General features: G+C 42.9%; 2 protein-coding genes across 3 annotated transcripts in view; both read right to left on the bottom strand.

The window, feature by feature from the left end:
• LOC131928450 (ETS translocation variant 1) overlaps positions 1-5,287 on the bottom strand; it is a 59,511-nt gene extending 54,224 nt beyond the window's left edge. Inside the window, exon 1 of one of the 2 annotated variants that reach the window (XM_059284504.1) lies at positions 5,217-5,287. The gene's annotated coding sequence lies outside the window, so the exon portion shown is untranslated. Of the gene's footprint in view, positions 1-567; positions 982-5,216 lie in introns of those variants that run through there. The other variant, XM_059284503.1, reaches the window with a different exon arrangement.
• A 4,318-nt stretch (positions 5,288-9,605) lies between these two features.
• On the bottom strand, positions 9,606-20,997 carry LOC131928453 (cytoplasmic polyadenylation element-binding protein). Its single transcript, XM_059284509.1, has 14 exons — positions 20,826-20,997; positions 19,829-20,030; positions 19,295-19,486; positions 19,104-19,206; positions 18,855-18,947; positions 18,412-18,604; positions 17,731-17,807; positions 17,478-17,635; positions 14,974-15,087; positions 14,615-14,677; positions 14,400-14,524; positions 13,914-14,112; positions 12,071-12,165; positions 9,606-11,963 (listed from the first exon to the last, which is right to left on the bottom strand). The coding sequence occupies exons 1-14, from the start codon at positions 20,835-20,837 to the stop codon at positions 11,772-11,774; spliced, it is 1,818 nt and encodes a 605-aa protein (XP_059140492.1). The 5' UTR covers positions 20,838-20,997; the 3' UTR covers positions 9,606-11,771.
• Positions 20,998-21,952: the final 955 nt, after the last annotated feature.

The following is a 21,952-nucleotide window of genomic DNA, read 5'->3' as shown; positions in this document are numbered from 1 at the left end:
GGTAATGTAAGACCAACAGGTGTATTACAGGTAATGTACCTTTCGTTTTCTGGCCAAATCTCAAACGGTCAAATAAAATTTGACCCTCGGTTTTTGCCGATGACGAGGTAGCGACTGGGTAGAAAAACTAAGCGAAACTTGAATGGGTACACGATATGACGCGCAGTTTGATTAATAAAACACATTCTGAAAGGGATATTTTGTTGTTCATTATCTTGTAAACCACAAACATAGCACCAACACTTTCCAGGGCCGGGCGTAGCTAGGGGAGGGCGGGTGGGGCGGCCGCCTCGGGCACCGAAAAGAGGGTGCCAAACGGGGGTAGAGAAATTAATTTGAAAGCTCATTTTAAGCTGAAGTATTGAATTATACACAGAAAATGTGTTATTTACTTCCCTTCCGCCACTCCATCCTGTATGTAGACATTAGCTGTGAATCTGTGTCTAGCTGAAGACTTTAGCTTATCAGCTGTAGAATCTGTATCAATGACCCCCCCCCCCCCCACCCCCGGCTTTAACTAGTGCTCTCGCAAGATTCCGTAAAATAAAATTAAAAAGCACAACAAACCTTTTACATTGACTGGTAATTAGATAACGTTACTCCCGGCACTGTAATCCTTACATTCGCAGGTGTAATCCTTACATCAGCAGATGTAATCCTTACATTTGTAGGTTAGCAGTAGTTTTTACATTAGCAGGTGTAATCCTTACAAAACTAGGAATAATCCGTTACTTCCCACGTGTAAGCCTTACATGAGCACGGGTAATGCCATCGTGAGTATTCCTTACATGTTGTGCAACATACGCACCTTGGTGTGCATGCACGCGCACTGACCAGTCGAAAAATGTGTCAGGTGAGCACGAGGCTGGTCAGGTGAGCAAGCAGTCCAATTAGTTTTGGGATAGATTCGATCTAGGACGGACAACTCGGATCTAGGACGGACAACTCTAGCGTCAACTGGAGCATCAAACAAGCCAGTTGGGCAGCATTCGCCGGAACTCGGGTGTAGTCTCTTGACTTGGTGGAGCCGCACGGTGGTGGAGCTGACAGCCCTCCCAGTCTCTGGCCCTGATTGGTCGCGGGGATGACAGGCGCGCGGCCTGACGTTGACTGGGAGGATGGGAGGAGGGGCGTGGCCGAGTGTTTGACAGTTTGACCCGGATGTGATCCTACAGCCCATTGAACAACATTGGTGCCGTACATCTATGACGGGAGGATGGGGAGGGGGGACACAAGGAGGCGGTGGGGAGGGGGACATAAGGAGGAGGTGGGGAGGTGACAACCTCTGCGTCAATATTACATGTCTAACAGATGCAGAAACTCTATGTGTCTACCTAACAACAACCTCAACAACAACCTCAGCATACGCAGTAGCTAACTTAAAGCCAAACTAGTTCAGATCGAGGGGTTTCATTCAGGCGATTGAGATCAGTGAGAGGAAGAATGGCCAAAACAACGTGGCCCACACAATCACATGAACCACACAACCACTTGCCCCACACAACCACAACATGACCCACACAACATGACCCACACACCCAGTAATGCGATGTTTGAGGAAAGATGGGGGTGGGGCAGGCACAATGTAGAGCTTACTTCATGATGGGGGTGGGGCAGGGGTATGTAGAGCTTACTTCATGATGGGGGTGGGGCAGGCACAATGTAGAGCTTACTTCATGATGGGAGTGGGGCAGGGGTATGTAGACCTTACTTCATGATGGGGGTGGGGCAGGGGTATGTAGAGCTTACTTCATGATGGGGGTGGGGCAGGCACAATGTAGAGCTTACTTCATGATGGGAGTGGGGCAGGGGTATGTAGACCTTACTTCATGATGGGGGTGGGGCAGGGGTATGTAGAGCTTACTTCATGATGGGGGTGGGGCAGGCACAATGTAGAGCTTACTTCATGATGGGAGTGGGGCAGGGGTATGTAGAGCTTACTTCATGATGGGGGTGGGACAGGGGTATGTAGAGCTTACTTCATGATGGGGGTGGGGCAGGCACTATGTAGAGCTTACTTCATGATGGGAGTGGGGCAGGGGTATGTAGACCTTACTTCATGATGGGGGTGGGGCAGGGGTATGTAGAGCTTACTTCATGATGGGGGTGGGGCAGGCACAATGTAGAGCTTACTTCATGATGGGAGTGGGGCAGGGGTATGTAGAGCTTACTTCATGATGGGGGTGGGGCAGGGGTATGTAGAGCTTACTTCATGATGGGGGTGGGGCAGGCACAATGTAGAGCTTACTTCATGATGGGAGTGGGGCAGGGGTATGTAGAGCTTACTTCATGATGGGGGTGGGGCAGGGGTATGTAGAGCTTACTTCATGATGGGGGTGGGGCAGGCACAATGTAGAGCTTACTTCATGATGGGAGTGGGGCAGGGGTATGTAGAGCTTACTTCATGATGGGGGTGGGGCAGGGGTATGTAGAGCTTACTTCATGATGGGGGTGGGGCAGGCACAATGTAGAGCTTACTTCATGATGGGAGTGGGGCAGGGGTATGTAGACCTTACTTCATGATGGGGGTGGGGCAGGGGTATGTAGAGCTTACTTCATGATGGGGGTGGGGCAGGCACAATGTAGAGCTTACTTCATGATGGGAGTGGGGCAGGGGTATGTAGAGCTTACTTCATGATGGGGGTGGGGCAGGGGTATGTAGAGCTTACTTCATGATGGGGGTGGGGCAGGCACAATGTAGAGCTTACTTCATGATGGGAGTGGGGCAGGGGTATGTAGAGCTTACTTCATGATGGGGGTGGGGCAGGGGTATGTAGAGCTTACTTCATGATGGGGGTGGGGCAGGCACAATGTAGAGCTTACTTCATGATGGGAGTGGGGCAGGGGTATGTAGACCTTACTTCATGATGGGGGTGGGGCAGGGGTATGTAGAGCTTACTTCATGATGGGGGTGGGGCAGGCACAATGTAGAGCTTACTTCATGATGGGAGTGGGGCAGGGGTATGTAGAGCTTACTTCATGATGGGGGTGGGGCAGGGGTATGTAGAGCTTACTTCATGATGGGGGTGGGGCAGGCACAATGTAGAGCTTACTTCACGATGGGGGTGGGGCAGGGGTATGTAGAGCTTACTTCATGATGGGGGTGGGGCAGGGGTATGTAGAGCTTACTTCACGATGGGGGTGGGGCAGGGGTATGTAGAGCTTACTTCATGATGGGGGTGGGGCAGGGGTATGTAGGGCTTACTTCACGATGGGGGTGGGGCAAGCACAATGTAGAGCTTACTTCATGATGGGGGTGGGGCAGGGGTATGTAGAGCTTACTTCATGATGGGGGTGGGGCAAGCACAATGTAGAGCTTACTTCATGATGGGGGTGGGGCAGGGGTATGTAGAGCTTACTTCACGATGGGGGTGGAAGAGGCACAACTAAGACCTAAGTACAAGTCAGTGTGTAACCTGATATAACATGTTTTAATTAAGTAAAGATGATTAATTGGACGTGTTCACTCGACCAACAATAACCTAGGTCTCGCCTGATTGACGTCATGTTCTGATTGAATCTTACGTTTATTTAATCTCCGGTCTAATAAAGTTTGTAACACCCTAAAAACGTTTTAGCAAGTTGGAAAATCGCATGGGGTGGGCGACACCTAACCGAAAAAAATGTTAGAATAACGCATCATGTCCCACCCGCCCTAGTGAGGCCGCTGTCTGTGTGTGGTGTCTGTGTGTGGTGTCTGTCTGTTTGTGTGTGGTGTCTGTCTGTGTGTGGTGTCTGTCTGTGTGTGGTGTCTGTCTGTGTGTGGTGTCTGTGTGTGGTGTCTGTCTGTGTGTGGTGTCTGTCTGTGTGTGGTGTCTGTCTGTGTGTGGTGTCTGTCTGTGTGTGGTGTCTGTCTGTGTGTGGTGTCTGTCTGTGTGTGGTGTCTGTCTGTGTGTGGTGTCTGTCTGTGTGTGGTGTCTGTCTGTGTGTGGTGTCTGTCTGTGTGTGGTGTCTGTCTGTGTGTGGTGTCTGTCTTTGTGTGGTGTCCGTGTGTGTTGTCTGTGTGTGGTGTCTATTGTGGTGTCTGTGTGTGTGGTGTCTGTCTGTGTGTGGTGTCTGGGTGTGTGTGGTGTCTGTCTGTGTGTGGTGTCTGGGTGTGTGTGGTGTCTGTCTGTGTGTGGTGTCTGTCTGGGTGTGTGTGGTGTCTGTCTGGGTGTGTGTGGTGTCTGGGTGTGTGTGGTGTCTGTCTGTGTGTGGTGTCTGGGTGTGTGTGGTGTATGTGTGTGGTGTCTGTCTGTGTGTGGTGTCTGTCTGTGTGTGGTGTCTGTCTGTGTGTGGTGTCTGTCTGTGTGTGGTGTCTGTCTGTGTGTGATGTCTGTGTGTGGTGTCTATTGTGGTGTCTGTGTGTGGTGTCTGGGTGTGTGTGGTGTCTGTCTGGGTGTGTGTGGTGTCTGTCTGTGTGTGGTGTCTGTCTGTGTGTGGTGTCTGAGTGTGTGTGGTGTCTGTCTGTGTGTGGTGTCTGTCTGTGTGTGGTGTCTGTGTGTGGTGTATGTCTGTGTGTGGTGTCTGTCTGTGTGTGGTGTCTGTGTGTGGTGTCTGTCTGTGTGTGGTGTCTGTGTGTGGTGTCTGTCTGTGTGTGGTGTCTGTCTGTGTGTGGTGTCTGTCTGTGTGTGGTGTCTGTCTGTCTGTGTGTGGTGTCTGTCTGTCTGTGTGTGGTGTCTGTGTGTGGTGTCTGTCTGTGTGTGGTGTCTGTCTGTGTGTGGTGTCTGTCTGTGTGTGGTGTCTGTCTGTGTGTGGTGTCTGTCTGTGTGTGGTGTCTGTGTGTGGTGTCTGTCTGTGTGTGGTGTCTGTCTGTCTGTGGTGTCTGTGTGTGGTGTCTGTGTGTGTGTGGTGTCTATCTGTCTGTGTGTGGTGTCTGTGTGTGGTGTCTGTGTGTGGTGTCTGTCTGTGTGTGGTGTCTGTCTGTGTGTGGTGTCTGTCTGTGTGTGGTGTCTGTGTGTGGTGTCTGTGTGTGGTGTATGTCTGTGTGTGGTGTCTGTCTGTGTGTGGTGTCTGTCTGTGTGTGGTGTCTATCTGTGTGTGGTGTCTGTGTGTGGTGTCTGTGTGTGGTGTCTGTCTGTGTGTGTGTGGTGTCTGTGTGTGGTGTCTGTCTGTGTGTGGTGTCTGTGTGTGGTGTCTGTGTGTGGTGTCTGTCTGTGTGTGGTGTCTGTCTGTGTGTGGTGTCTGGGTCGCATGCCTGATGTCGCTGGTCAAGGGATGGTAGAATATAGACCTACCTGTCTTGTATTTAACACCTGCTTGTCTTGGTTGACCGCACGTGTCCAGTTGTATTGGTCAGCCATCTTTGCACTCCCCTCCCCACCCCCGAGGTCGTCCTGAGAGAAATAGAAATGGTATATAATTTATGCAGAAAAAATATAGGCATACTATTATATTACCAGTGTAACCCCTCACCCTCCTTCCTGAGATTTTCAAGAACTCCGTGGGAGGAAAATGTCTGAAAGAAGAAGTCCTGATGATGAAGACAAAAATTTTTTAGAGTCCATCATGAATAATAATTTAACACTTTTTTAATAATTTAAGCGAAGATATTTTATTGAACACTAAATAATTTTTTTTTAAAGTTTTTATCGAAATATGAAATCTCCCCCCCCCCCCCCCCCCCCACCAGCTGTAGGATGTTGCCGTCATATTCACGCATGCGCGAACGAATATCTGGAGCCTGAGGGCGTCTATCAGGATGTTGTGGCTTGTATTTGACGGTACAGGTTTAGTCTCTCTTAATTGGCCGCTTATAGACCGTGACCAAGTCACGTGACTCGCACGTCCGCTAGCAGCAACAGTTTGGCTGCTCAGGTTTGGTCGGAGCGAGATCGAATCCAGTAGTTGTTAGAGATTGTTACTTTTATAATAGCCGAGCGGGTGTGGCAATGTTGGGTACCAGACAGTACCGTACGCAAGGGGGGGGGGGGTCGTCCCACTCCCAAGGGGGCGTCTTCGTAACCCCCTCCAAAAAATGTGTTGGATTACAACTGCTCGTCCACCTCGGTGTACATTTTTATAAAAAAATTTTTTTTTACTTTTACATTCATTTATGGACAATATGGAATTTATAACATAACATATCCATATACATAATGAATACTTGGCGCATATTATATAAAGCCATAGACCAAGATGCAATGGATGCCTACATTTTTTAATTTTAATTTAGGCCTCGTCTATATTAAAACCTATAACCTACATAGATATACAGACATGTATAGACTTCAGCCTATCAGTATTTTAGATTTAATCTGTGGGGGGGGGGGGGGGGGGGGGTGGAACTTCTTAAAAACATGCTTTTAAAAATGTGAAAATAAAAAATGTCAAATTTTAGTCTTCGCTCCCTTAACCCCTAATTAACCCCATATGGCATTCTATAATAGCTAGCAGCTGGTGGTAAACCCTAGCAGTACACCAGTGATATAGGCTAAGTGGACAGTACACCCAGGCTATAGGCTAAGTGGACAGTACACCCAGGCTATAGGCTAAGTGTACGGTACACCCAGGCTATAGGCTAAGTGGACAGTACACCCAGGCTATAGGCTAAGTGGACAGTACACCCAGGCTATAGGCTAAGTGGACAGTACATCCAGGCTATAGGCTAAGTGGACAGTACACCCAGGCTATAGGCTAAGTGGACAGTACACCCAGGCTATAGGCTAAGTGGACAGTACACCCAGGCTATAGGCTAAGTGTACAGTACACCCAGGCTATAGGCTAAGTGTATAGTACACCCAGGCTATAGGCTAAGTGGACAGTACACCCAGGCTATAGGCTAAGTGAACAGTACACCCAGGCTATAGGCTAAGTGGACAGTACACCCAGGCTATAGGCTAAGTGAACAGTACACCCAGGCTAAGTGGACAGTACACCCAGGCTATAGGCTAAGTGGACAGTACACCCAGGCTAGAGTCATAGTGGACAGTACACCCAGGCTAAGTGGACAGTACACCCAGGCTACAAGCTAAGTGGACAGTACACCCAGGCTACTGGCTAAGTGGACAGTACACCCAGGCTAAGTGAACAGTACACCCATGCTACAGGCTAAGTGGACAGTACACCCAGGCTAAGTGGACAGTACACCCAGGCTAAGTGAACAGTACACCCATGCTACAGGCTAAGTGGACAGTACACCCAGGCTAAGTGGACAGTACACCCAGGCTAAGTGGACAGTACACCCAGGCTACAGGCTAAGTGGACAGTACACCCAGGCTACAGGCTAAGTGAACAGTACACCCAGACTACAGGCTAAGTGGACAGTACACCCAGGCTACAGGCTAAGTGGACAGTACACCCAGGCTAAGTGGACAGTACACCCAGGCTAAGTGGACAGTACACCCAGGCTAAGTGGACAGTACACCCAGGCTAAGTGAACAGTACACCCAGGCTACAGGCTAAGTGGACAGTACACCCAGGCTAAGTGGACAGTACACCCAGGCTAAGTGGACAGTACACCCAGGCTAAGTGAACAGTACACCCAGGCTACAGGCTAAGTGGACAGTACACCCAGGCTAAGTGGACAGTACACCCAGGCTAAGTGAACAGTACACCCAGGCTACAGGCTAAGTGGACAGTACACCCAGGCTAAGTGGACAGTACACCCAGGCTAAGTGGACAGTACACCCAGGCTAAGTGGACAGTACACCCAGGCTAAGTGGACAGTACACCCAGGCTATAGGCTAAGTGGACAGTACACCCAGGCTACAGGCTAAGTGGACAGTACACCCAGGCTAAGTGGACAGTACACCCAGGCTAAGTGGACAGTACACCCTGGCTACAGGCTAAGTGGACAGTACACCCAGGCTAAGTGGACAGTACACCCAGGCTATAGGCTAAGTGGACAGTACACCCAGGCTAAGTAGACAGTACACCCAGGCTAAGTGGACAGTACACCCAAGCTACAGGCTAAGTGGACAGTACACCCAGGCTACAGGCTAAGTGGACAGTACACCCAGGCTAAGTGGACAGTACACCCATGCTACAGGCTAAGTGGACAGTACACCCAGGCTACAGGCTAAGTGGACAGTACACCCAGGCTACAGGCTAAGTGGACAGTACACCCAGGCTAAGTGGACAGTACACCCAGGCTAAGTGGACAGTACACCCAGGCTATAGGCTAAGTGGACAGTACACCCAGGCTACAGGCTAAGTGGACAGTACACCCAGGCTAAGTGGACAGTACACCCAGGCTATAGGCTAAGTGGACAGTACACCCAGGCTAAGTAGACAGTACACCCAGGCTAAGTGGACAGTACACCCAGGCTATAGGCTAAGTGGACAGTACACCCTGGCTACAGGCTAAGTGGACAGTACACCCAGGCTAAGTGGACAGTACACCCAGGCTATAGGCTAAGTGGACAGTACACCCAGGCTAAGTGGACAGTACACCCAGGCTATAGGCTAAGTGGACAGTACACCCAGGCTAAGTGGACAGTACACCCAGGCTATAGGCTAAGTGGACAGTACACCCTGGCTACAGGCTAAGTGGACAGTACACCCAGGCTAAGTGGACAGTACACCCAGGCTATAGGCTAAGTGGACAGTACACCCAGGCTAAGTAGACAGTACACCCAGGCTAAGTGGACAGTACACCCAAGCTACAGGCTAAGTGGACAGTACACCCAGGCTAAGTGGACAGTACACCCAGGCTATAGGCTAAGTGGACAGTACACCCAGGCTAAGTGGACAGTACACCCAGGCTAAGTGGACAGTACACCCAAGCTACAGGCTAAGTGGACAGTACACCCAGGCTAAGTGGACAGTACACCCAAGCTACAGGCTAAGTGGACAGTACACCCAGGCTAAGTGGACAGTACACCCTGGCTACAGGCTAAGTGGACAGTACACCCAGGCTAAGTGGACAGTACACCCAGGCTATAGGCTAAGTGGACAGTACACCCAGGCTAAGTAGACAGTACACCCAGGCTAAGTGGACAGTACACCCAAGCTACAGGCTAAGTGGACAGTACACCCAGGCTACAGGCTAAGTGGACAGTACACCCAGGCTAAGTGGACAGTACACCCATGCTACAGGCTAAGTGGACAGTACACCCAGGCTACAGGCTAAGTGGACAGTACACCCAGGCTACAGGCTAAGTGGACAGTACACCCAGGCTAAGTGGACAGTACACCCAGGCTAAGTGGACAGTACACCCAGGCTATAGGCTAAGTGGACAGTACACCCAGGCTACAGGCTAAGTGGACAGTACACCCAGGCTAAGTGGACAGTACACCCAGGCTATAGGCTAAGTGGACAGTACACCCAGGCTAAGTAGACAGTACACCCAGGCTAAGTGGACAGTACACCCAAGCTACAGGCTAAGTGGACAGTACACCCAGGCTACAGGCTAAGTGAACAGTACACCCAGGCTAAGTGGACAGTACACCCAGGCTATAGGCTAAGTGGACAGTACACCCAGGCTAAGTGGACAGTACACCCAGGCTACAGGCTAAGTGGACAGTACACCCAGGCTAAGTGGACAGTACACCCAGGCTACAGGCTAAGGTGTACTGTCCACCCAGGCTATAGGCTAAGTGGACAGCCTATTCTGAGAATTTGTCAACCCTTCCAAACACCACAATTCAAACTCTACAAAGTACAGAAAACTGGGCCAGAAAAATGATGTAATTTAATCAACCAAATTGTAATGTATAAAGTGTTAGCTTTAAAGTAAATAGAAAGTGTTAGACTTGGTAAACAAAAGTTCTAAACAAATGTTTAGCTTACGACCAGGTACGCCTAATGTTTAGGCTACTTCAACCTCACTAAAGACGCAACAAGGCAAAAAATTTCCAACAAAAAAATTCCTGGAATTACCAGGAAAAACAAATTGACCAATTTGTCCATCGAAAATTGGCATTAAACTAAATAAACAAGGAAGGTTTTACATCAAAGTATAAGCAAAATTAGGTTTTACAAATTATAAGCAAAATTAGGTTTTACATCAAAGTATAAACAAAATTAGGTTTTACATCAAAGTATAAACAAAATTAGGTTTTACATCAAAGTAAAAGCAAAATTAGGTTTTACATTAGAGTACATTAGGTGGTGAAAAATGACTTAGCTTGGAATAAATTATTTCTGAATTAGCCTACTTTAAATTCTACATACCAGAATTTGGACTAGTAAAATTTTTAAAATAACTCCTAAAATTCTTAGCAAAATAATTTATAGATCTGTATAAAACTGTTGTATAGTTTTACGCTTACTAAAATTTAACAAATGAAAAAAAAAACATTAAAATACTTAAAAATACAAGAAAAAAAAAATTAAGATCCTACTTGAAGCCTAAAGGATAAGAAAACTTAAAACTTTCTGAACTAGTAGGTGTTTGGTACAGTGGTTCAGGTATCTAGGAAAATAAAAAAGTAAAAACTGTCATAAAATTCTGTACTGTCACTAAAAATTGTTATTTGACATCTCACCTAGGATGGTACTGACTGTATAATATAAAACTGGTGTCAGACTAAATGGTTTTAGTAATTTGATGCATGGGTAATTTAGCAGTAAAAATGTTAATTTTGAATCCTGTGCTCGTGTCCATATTTTTAAAATGTTTAAAAATTTAAAATTTAATTTTTGGATTTAGGACAGAGCAGAAAGTTTCAAGTCATTAAAATCATATGATAAACTTTGACTCACAATTCTCAGGTTTTTTAAAAATTGCTCTCTGTTTTGTTTAGTAATATATAACATGCAATTTTAAAAATTATTTTTTCTAATCTTTATTTTAAATAACTTTAGTTTTGGATCATTTCCAACTGTAAAAATTAATAAAATAAACAAGCCATAATTAAAGTTTAAAAAGTTCTTAAGACTTAAAATCGTGTTAGCTGTCAAGTTTATTTCAAACTAGAGTTGGTAGCTATTTGATTACGTAAAAATTATCTTCTAATGGATATTTTAAAATTTGTAATAAAAGACAAATGTCGGTTTACTGTGTGAGGTTCTGCTAAACAATTTGATAAATTGTAAAAATGAAAACGCCAACTAGTGACTTGAGGAAAATGTCTGCTAGTTACTGTAAACACTACAAGCTAATTACTGTAAACACTAACTTCAATGGGACAGGATCTAGACATGTCACTCGACATGTTAAAACAATCTGGTAAAAATGTATCTAAAACTAATTACCCAGTTGGTAAAATTATACAAAAAACTTATTAAAAAAGTTGAAAAATCATTTGGGGCACAAATTTAGTTTTAGTATTTATTTTTTGAGGTTATTTCAGCTTTGATAATAATTCGTTTAGATTATGATGCAGCAATTACAATACAATATCTTGTACAATTATGTAAGCCTACAATTAAACTGCAGCAATTTAGCATTCATGTTAAGCATTTAGCCCAACAAAAATTGTTGAAAGACTTGACATAAGGAATAAATAAACTGCTCTTGTAAGCAGGGCACAAATAGAGGTTGAAACAAATGTATAAGCAATCTTGTCGAAAACCCACAGTCAAAATAAATAAACAAGTAGTGTCCACAAGGGAACTGTCCACTTTACAAGGGAACCGTCCACTTTACAAGGGAACCGTCCACTTTACAAGGGAACCATGTCCACTTTACAAAGGAACCATGTCCACTTTACAAAGGAACCATGTCCACTTTACAAAGATACAATGTCCACTTTACAAAGGAACCATGTCCACTTTACAAAGGAACCATGTCCACTTTACAAAGGAACCATGTCCACTTTACAAAGGAACCATGTCCACTTTACAAAGGAACCATGTCCACTTTACAAAGGAACCATGTCCACTTTACAAAGGAACCATGTCCACTTTACAAGGGAACGGAGCTTTTTGTGTTCCGTGTCAGTGGCCGATGGTGTCTCATGGTGTCTGGGGCGTGTTGCCAGTACCAACAGGAGCGACACAGGTATTTATAGCACAGGAGATCTCTGCAGAAGTAGTTCCCCTGCTGGGCATTGCACAGGCTACAGATGGCGTCTCCCAGGTAAGGGTCCACCTGGATCTACAGAATTAAAGAGCTCAATTAGCATATTGTCATCAAAAGGTAGGCAAAGAGAATGTTGTGAAATTGAACAGCACAAATATAAAGACATTTTTAAACAAGCTAACCTTTTTTGTAAACTTCGGCGTTTTAATTTCTACAAAAGCTGCCTGAATGGCTTTCATGTAACTTTTACGTGCAGCAAACGTTACTCTTCCAGATCCTGGAGAAATTTATTGTAAACATTTGATTTCATCAAACTAGCTAGTGGAGAAATTTAGTGTAAACATTTGATTGCATCAAACTGGCTAGTGGAGATTTAAGGTACAAGGTAACCGCCTGAGCTGTCACGACTTTTTTTACTGTTGTCATGGTAATGGCGGTCAAAAACGATACCGGATTCCATATTTTAACAATGATTCATGGTCAGTTCAACATGCTTATAATAGTTATTTTTGCATATTAATCAACAAAATATTTTAACAATGGATGATTTGTGTTTAATGTAAATTTGCCTTTTGTAATTGTTTTAGGCCCTAATTACTTTTTTTAATACTATTTTGACAACTTATGAGAAATTGAAAATTATATATTGTGTCTTACAAAACTAATTTCATTAATTTAAAAAATTCATTAAAAGGATAACTTGATTGAGACAAAGCCCAACAAAGCCCTCTCATTTTATATGCCATATATTTGAATTGGAAGAACTCTAGCAGACATTTCTGCTGTTTTTTCAAAAATTTTCTAGACCACCAATTAATTTTGATACATATAATAATTTTGAAAGGCGGCAATGCCAAGATACTATAATCTTTGTAAAATATCTAGTAACTGGACATACCAATGGGATACTCGTGTAACTGGACAATGGGATACTCGTGTAACTGGACAATGGGATACTCGTGTAACTGGACAATGGGATACTCGTGTAACTGGACAATGGGATACTCGTGTAACTGGACAATGGGATACTCGTGTAACTGGACAATGGGATACTCGTGTAACTGGACAATGGGATACTCGTGTAACTGGACAATGGGATACTCGTGTAACTGGACAATGGGATACTCGTGTAACTGGACAATGGGATACTCGTGTAACTGGACAATGGGATACTCGTGTAACTGGACAATGGGATACTCGTGTAACTGGACAATGGGATACTCGTGTAACTGGACAATGGGATACTCGTGTAACTGGACAATGGGATACTCGTGTAACTGGACAATGGGATACTCGTGTAACTGGACAATGGGATACTCGTGTAACTGGACAATGGGATACTCGTGTAACTGAACAATGGGATACTCGTGTAACTGAACAATGGGATACTCGTGTAACTGGACAATGGGATACTCGTGTAACTGGACAATGGGATACTTGTGTAACTGGACATACCAATGGGATACTTGTGTAACTGGACATACCAATGGGATACTTGTGTAACTGGACATACCAATGGGATACTTGTGTAACTGGACATACCAATGGGATACTTGTGTAACTGGACATACCAATGGGATACTTGTGTAACTGGACATACCAATGGGATACTTGTGTAACTGGACATACCAATGGGATACTTGTGTAACTGGACATACCAATGGGATACTTGTGTAACTGGACATACCAATGGGATACTTGTGTAACTGGACATACCAATGGGATACTTGTGTAACTGGACATACCAATGGGATACTTGTGTAACTGGACATACCAATGGGATACTTGTGTAACTGGACATACCAATGGGATACTTGTGTAACTGGACATACCAATGGGATACTTGTGTAACTGGACATACCAATGGGATACTTGTGTAACTGGACATACCAATGGGATACTTGTGTAACTGGACATACCAATGGGATACTTGTGTAACTGGACAATGGGATACTTGTGTAACTGGACATACCAATGGGATACTTGTGTAACTGGACAATGGGATACTTGTGTAACTGGACATACCAATGGGATACTTGTGTTTATCGGTGTCAATGCCAGCATAGACCACGGGTCCGAACAGGTCATTCATGATGTTGCCCAGCCCCTCGGCTGTTATCATGCCATGGAGTGCCCCAACAAAGACAGTTTTGTTGGACTCCAGTCTCTGGTTGGGTTGGTACACAAAGTTGCTGTCAGACATCACCCAGGGGATCACCTGCACCTGGGGGGACACAAGGCTGTTTCATAAGTAGGCCAGGTGGGCCAGGCCAAGTGGGCCAGGCCAAGTGGGCCAGGCCAAGTGGGCCAGGCCAAGTGGGCCAGGCCAAGTGGGCCAGGCCAAGTGGGCCAGGCCAAGTGGGCCAGGCCAAGTGGGCCAGGCTAAACTGACAATAGTGGAAGACAAAATTTACTCCACATAAACTCATTACTTAAAAAATAACCATAAATAAAATAGGAAACATGAGAAAAATGTCTGATGGAACAGGATAACATTTCTAACATGATTACCTCTTTGGATCTCATTCTCCTGGAGGAGATCTTGTAGAAATAATCTCCATTACTGAAGTCATGTGTGCAAGCTTGCAGGAGTGACCGGACCGACTTCTCTGTGTCAAACAGGAGATAAACATATCCTGCAAATATAGACAAAAAACTGAATGCAGGGTCCAGACAGACTGCAGGGGTCTAATTTTAAACTGCTGGCAGCAATGAAGAAAACTTACCATCCTTTCCTGGCCATTCCACTTTGAGGTGGCCATATTTGTTAAAAGCTGCTTGCAGGCCAGCTGGAGAAGAATTTAAATATAGCAACATGTTTTGTAATAATCTAATCTACATGCATTTAAAGGCTGTACACAAACATGTTTTGTAATAATCTAATCTACATGCATTTAAAGGCTGTACACAAACATGTTTTGTAATAATCTAATCTACATGCATTTAAAGGCTGTACACAAATGTTTTGTAATAATCTAATCTACATGTATTTGAAGGCTGTACACAAATGTTTTGTAATAATCTAATCTACATGCATTTAAAGGCTGTACACAAAAAACTGCTAGTGATTGAATAAAGTTCCTACACTCAGTGATGTCCCATGGTACCCCACCAAGAAAAACCTTGCATGAGTACACAGGATTTTTGTGATTACGAGGGGGGAGATGACCACTCCAAGTACAGCTAGCTTCACTCACAGCTGAAAATAAAGTCATACACATTTAGACATAGCAAGATGATGGCACAATTAAAATGATAGTCACACATTTAGACAAAGTAAAATGTTAATGTCACAATTAAAAAGGTGAAGTAATACACATTTAGACATAGCAAGATGTTAACCCTTTGAACCCAGGCCTCCCTGGCCTAATTTCTCCCATTTCCTGAGCTCCCAGGGCCAAACCAAATTTTCACTTATCTGCTTCTAACTTTGTCTATAACTTTTTAACCGTTTGAGATGTGAGCGGCTGGAGTGTATTTTTATTATTTGTAACTTAGAAGGCGAATGTATCGTTTCGTTTCATGTAGTAAATTGTTCGTAGTTTTTAGTTGTGTAGTCCCGTATTATGGCGCCGCTGTCTCACTGTTGATATCCCTGTTTATAGCTAGTTTGTATATATTTCGTTTATATTGTTGTCATTGTTTATATTAAGTGTCTTTTTATATAATTCTGTTGCATGTTTCGTGGCGTTTGGTTTGTTATCTGTGAATTAGGGACTATTTGTTTACGTGTAGTGTGTGAGGTGTGTGGAAGTCGATTTCCGGCGGGTTCAACTCTGTCTTTTGGTGTGTGGAAAGCAGCGATGAAGAGAGCAGGAAGACTCTCTGGTCATCGATTGTAAAGAACAGCAAATTCACACCATCCAGCCGTATTTATTTTGTGTTTGTGTTCGTCATAGACCTGGACGGTGGTCCGAAATTGGGTGTTTTGTTTTGTCTGTTTTGTGTCAGTTTTTATCTATTCTTTTTCTGTGATTTTTCCATTGGTTCCTTAATTTTGATAAATAAATTTTGTTAACTGTTAAAGTTTTTGTTTTATTTTAGTATTTAATTTAGACTAAGGATTAGATATAACCACCGTGGGTTTCACCACGGTTGCACTGACCCGGACAGTTAGATAGATTTTAAGGTATCCCCCCCTAGCAGGGCTTACAGAGATAATCAAGCAATATTTGGTATCCAGGCTCAGGATCAAACAACAATTCTACAAGATGCTGAAATTTTTTTTTTACAATTTATGAACCTAAATATGTATATAAAATGAACTCAGTCGATGGCTGTGGCTCAGTTTTCGTTTCGGCGGCATTGCTTCAAAAAAAAAATGTGTATACCAAAAGTTTGCACTAATAAAATATTTATATACCGATAATTGTTTTATATACTTACTAAACATGACAAAACTAGAGTAACTTACCTATTTACTGTTATAATAATTATAACCGAATAATAAAATATAAAATAACAGATTTGTTTGTTGACAAAGTATTTTACAAAATGCAAACACTTTCACTTTCAACTTTCCCCACAATCTTATTTTTAGAATCATAAAGCCGCAATAAAGGCATATGCAGTTTTATTCAGTACGCTGCTAATTATATTTAGTAAGATGGTATACCAGCCGCTAGGACTATGATGCTAGATCATCGGGCAGTAAAACTGGCCTTTCTGACACATATGCCTAATGTTGAAGCCGGTTTTCTGGCTTGTCGGGCTCAAAGGGTTAATTTAATATCACAATTTAAAAATAAAGTCATACATATTTAGAAATAGTAAGATGTTAATGTCACAATTAAAATGTTTTAGCTCTGTGTTGAGGGCAGGTTCTACATCTAAAGCTGTTCTAACCACCACATGTCAAACAAGGATGTAAATTTTTTTTTTTAAATCTACCAGCTCAGACTGTGGGTAAATTTTTAAAATCCTTTAATTTAAAGTTACAACTTTCATATTTAACAAACTCAATATTCATTCTGTGTGGTCAATAATAAAGTTCATAAAAACTGGGGAGGGGGGAGGAAAGGGGGGGGGGGTAGGGATGAGTGAGTGTTAGGGTATTTAATCAAGTTAATCATAAACTTTAAAAATGCTGTTTAAATGCTACTGGTTTACTGCAGTATTTTAGTTGTAGGCCCATTTGAGAAAAATGATAGACAAGTATTTTTTTGTACATTAGTATTTAGTTCTAATTTAACTATGTGGTAATAAAAATTTTATTTCCTTTAAAATTTTTATCAATTTTTAATATATTTAGGCTTATAGGATTTGTACAAATGGATGAAAACCATTTATACATAAAAAATATCAATTTCATACTTTTTTCATTTTCCATGCCTTGAATATTTGAGAATTGCATTTAATAGCGTCTACAGTTAGTTATGATAATGAATGCATTGCTGGCCCTATTTAGATTGAGTGCACACAGACCAACCAAAGGTGTAAAATATCACCTGCACCTACCAACCAAAGGTGTAAAATATCACCAGCACCTACCAACCAAAGGTGTAAAATATCACCTGCACCTACCAACCAAAGGTGTAAAATATCACCTGCACCTACCAACCAAAGGTGTAAAATATCACCTGCACCTACCTGCAGCATTTCTGTGAAGACGAGCAGCTCTTTCTATGGCATACGGGTCCACATTGGAAAAGTAGGGCAGGTTAACACTGCCTCCACTGGTGGTGGGGGGGTTAGAATAGCTAATGACCGGCATTTGCCAGTTGGATCGGTCATTTATGGAGCGAGGTCTGTGGACATTGGTCAATAGATTAGTAAATATTTCAAGAAAATTGAAGTAGGATCATCACATTTACAAATCTTAAACTTTAAGAAATGTACTTGCCTACGTCCATTAGAAGATTGGCCATCAACTGAAGTTTTACCATAGTTGTCAGTCAATGAATTTATGTTCATATTTGACTGAAATTAAATTCAGATAAAGTGTTACATAATTGTCTAAGTCCTGTCAGTAGATTGTTCCACACCTTTCATACACCAAATTGTTCCACACCTTTCATACACCAAACTGTTCCACACTTTTCATACACCATTAAAATTTTGCTATGTTAAGACCAATAAATAATTCAACAAAGAAAGTTAACTGGATATCTAAATTGATTTTTTAAATTGCTTAAAAATATTTCCCATCTAAAAGCACAGAGACCATCAAAATGTTGCCCATCAAAATGTTGCCCATCAAAATGTTGCCCATCAAAATGTTGCCCATCAAAATGTTGCCCATCAAAATGTTGCCCATCAAAATGTTGCCCATCAAAATGTTGCCCATCAAAATGTTGCCCATCAAAATGTTGCCCATCAAAATGTTGCCCATCAAAATGTTGCCCATCAAAATGTTGGCCATCAAAATGTTGGCCATCAAAATGTTGGCCATCAAAATGTTGGCCATCAAAATGTTGGCCATCAAAATGTTGGCCATCAAAATGTTGGCCATCAAAATGTTGGCCATCAAAATGTTGGCCATCAAAATGTTGGCCATCAAAATGTTGGCCATCAAAATGTTTACCATCATCTCCAAGAGAGCATCCTCAGTTGAGGAGCCACCGTACACTTCCTGGGGAGAGCGGGGTGGAGTTGGTGGTGCTTGGATAGCTCTCATGCCCTGACTATGTTTTGTCAGCAGGTTCGAGTACAGCTTCTTCTCAATGGGTGACAGGGACGAGTCACTGTGTGGGCTGAGGGGCAGGACTGTGCTCTCGCTGTAACGGTTTTAATCAGGGGAAAATTATCTTAAATACACCATAATGTTCATCTACACTCCCCTATCACATGGCAATCTAATTCACAGAGAATACTTACGACTGGTGTTTTGAAATCACGTGACAAACTAATTCACCGAGAATACTTACGACTGGTGTTTTGAAATCACGTGACAAACTAATTCACCGAGAATACTTACGACTGGTGTTTTGAAATCACGTGACAAACTAATTCAACTAGAATACTTACGACTGGTGTTTTGAAAGTAAATTTTGATACAAAATTTTCTCAGTTGGTGAAAGTGTTACATCACTCAGAGGGCTGTACATGGCCAGGTACTCGCTGAAACAGTGTGGTAGGAGATATCATACAAGGCTTGTGGGGGTGGTCAGATTGGGCTTGAGGGAGGGGGGGGTCAGACAGGGCTTGTGAAGGGAGGTGGGTCAGACAGGGCTTGTGGGGGGCGGGGGTCATTAAAACTAGTTAATAAAATCTCACTTGGTTGCAGTTTGCCTTGGGGGTGTCGTCTGTATGCCCACTTCACTAGCTGTCTGAAAAGCTGATGAGCTGAAGGTATTTTCCCCAAACAACTGGAAGTTACCTGCAGGACAGATGGTGCAAGTTACCTGCGTGACCAATTTTGGAAGCTACCTATGAGACAAAATTCCTAATATGGAACAGTTTTTTACCATACGCAGATTGACTGGCAGGTGTGGACACACCTGAGACTGCAGGTGAGGAGGTAGGTGTGGGGCCAACACTGTATGAGGTGGTGTTGCAACAGGTGAAGGCGGCCGACTGGGAGAGCGGAACATTGGCGTAGCTGAGTACTGACTGGAGCTCAGGTGTTGGGTGTTGGCAGTAGGTGTGGCAGCCTGGATCTAAACAATATCAGCTGGGGTTAAAGGTCAGTTACAAACTTATGGCAACGTGGATCTAAACAATATCAGATGGGGTTAAAGGTCAGTTACAAACTTTCTAAGCAGCTTTTAAACTAGCAAATGACTTCACATATTTTGATAGGAAACAATTTAGCTTCTTTATATCAGATTCAGATTAAATGAAAAAAATACATCCTCTACAAGATGCATTAAAAATTCTTTTGTTAAATTGTTAAATTAATAGAAAAACAACTAATGGTTGGTACACTAAATAGGTCAACTGTAGCTAAAAATAGCAACTTTATCTAGGCCACCCTTTAAAACTTTAACATTTGAACAAACCTTTTACAGCCTGCTGAAATTGTTGAAATTGTTGCTGCTGCTGCTGTTGTTGCTGTTGGTTGGTTGAGTTGAGGTTGTTGACGTCAAGAGAGTTGTCCAGGAGGGCATTGATTCGTCTAAATATTTCCAAATTACTGGGCAGTATGTTTTGGCTTTGGTCATTTTCAAAAGTTTCATTTTTTATTGAGACTTGGTCAGTACCCTGTGAGTTGGACCAAGATATGTGGATGAAAAAATCTAATGACCAGGTCTAATCAAGTAGACTTGATTGATTAAGCTGGCAACTTGTATTTTTCAAATAATGTTAAAGCCCAAACAGAAGTATTTGGCAATATAATTAGTCAAATTATTTTTTTTTTAAAAACCAACAGACTAAGGTAAGCCATATATTTTTTTTATTCAAATAGAAGTTTGGCCAACAACACTGAACTAACTAAATACAAAAGCTGTTGATGTATTTTTACATTTGAAGTAGCAGTTTTTGAAGGCAACATCAATAAAAGAGTATACCTACAAAATGTTATGGTTTTAAATAAAGTTGTTGGCGTTTATAAAAATAAACTGAGCAATTAAAATTTGGGGAGAATTTTTATACGTGTCCGATAATAGAATCTTAAAACAAATGGGTGTTAGGTTACATGGCTGGCTAATGTCAATGCTAACCCTGTCCCTAACCCCAACCATACGCCTAACCCTAATTTCAAAACTTAACATAAATTGGTCGAGATTACAATACTACTAACAAACCAACACCTATTTTAAGGAAGAGTCTATTATCAGACATCCGTATCTAAAATCATCCCACATTTTTTATTATGTTTACAAAAATGTAGAGGACCATTTTTACTGCCACTTCCATATTGTCACTTCTGCAATGAGAATCTTGTCTGCAACATAGCAAAGGGAAGCAACTCATCCAAAACAACTTAAACACTTAGTTTGGGGTTATCTAACTCTAAAGTCTAAAACCTTAAAATTCGAGTTAACCTTTACTTACAGCAGAAGACATCTTAAGACTAAAAACTTTTATATTGACCAAGTTTTTAATACACCAGGGATTTTAACTGGACGGTACAGTGATGAAAGAATTTCGGACGGAATTATCCGCTCCTGGACTAGCACCTACACTGGCTCGCGGTCTATGGTCGGGCTGGACCCGGAGTTAGTAGCACACGAGACATGTCGAGTAAATAAATGGGACCTGTTGAAAACTGCTCACTATGTAAACAGGGTCAGGTGTGTATCTTACCTTTACCCGATTCACGTGAGTGACAGTTCACGTCATGCTTGTCGTCTGCTGAAAGATACTTTGTACTGATCTCCCTTGGGATGACTGGACTGTCCAATGACCGGGGCGTGTCGTAAAGTTTTGTCCCCATTATTTTGAACACACGTAAAAGAAATCTGTCTAAAAATAGCTAGTCACTCAACACACTCTAGTCGGTGTGCTGGTAACTAAAAATTATCGCATTTCGCGGATGGCAATAAATCCATACAGTAGCTTTTTATAGCAATTAATTATAAACAGAAAGCTTTTCTGTATCTGGTATTTGATTATCACCGGATGACCTACACACTTTTGTCTAAAATAACCAGCCCTCGCGAGACTCTCGTCCTTTAGACAACTTAGATCTAGATCTAGTCTAGATCGACGTTTTTGCTTTTGAGTTGCCAAGATCGGTTTCTTTCAGACATCTCTTCGGAAGAGGGGAGGGGGTATACTCAGGCTCAGATACTGCGCTCCCCTCCCCCTACTGGAGCACATCCCTAATTGTAATTAAATATCGAAAGTATATTGATCTACTTGATCCGTTTGCTTTGTCTAAATTGTAATTTTGTCACTTTCTAGTGTATGCTAGCACACTGGCGTAGCAAGCAGTGTTTCTTCCAGACATTTTTTTTTCCTCGGGGGGGGGGGGGGGGGGGGGGTGCGGACACTGGTGGTAAAAGTATATGTTTTCTATATAAATTCCATTTCGTTGGATGAAATAGATGCCTTTAGTAACAGTATTTTGGTGTTCCATAAATCTTTAGTAACAATATTTTGGTGTTCCATAAATCTTTAGTAACAATATTTTGGTGTTCCATAAATCTTTAGTAACAATATGTTGGTGTTCCATAAAT

Source organism: Physella acuta, unplaced genomic scaffold, assembly GCF_028476545.2.
Source record: "Physella acuta isolate Inbredline_101_S28 unplaced genomic scaffold, ASM2847654v3 ptg001504l, whole genome shotgun sequence".
Classification (NCBI taxonomy): domain Eukaryota; kingdom Metazoa; phylum Mollusca; class Gastropoda; family Physidae; genus Physella; species Physella acuta.
Note: the sequence above shows the minus strand (reverse complement) of the source record. Positions and strands in the feature narration are given on the sequence as shown.

Bases quoted from the DNA above. Each gene is read 5' to 3' on its own strand.
- LOC131928453 (XM_059284509.1), bottom strand. The intron at 17,808-18,411 runs GTAAACATTTTG...ATTTAATTTCAG, and splicing joins ATGCTCTCTTGGAGATGATG to TCAAATATGAACATAAATTC. The intron at 12,166-13,913 runs GTATGTCCAGTT...AAATTTCTCCAG, and splicing joins TAAACACAAGTATCCCATTG to GATCTGGAAGAGTAACGTTT.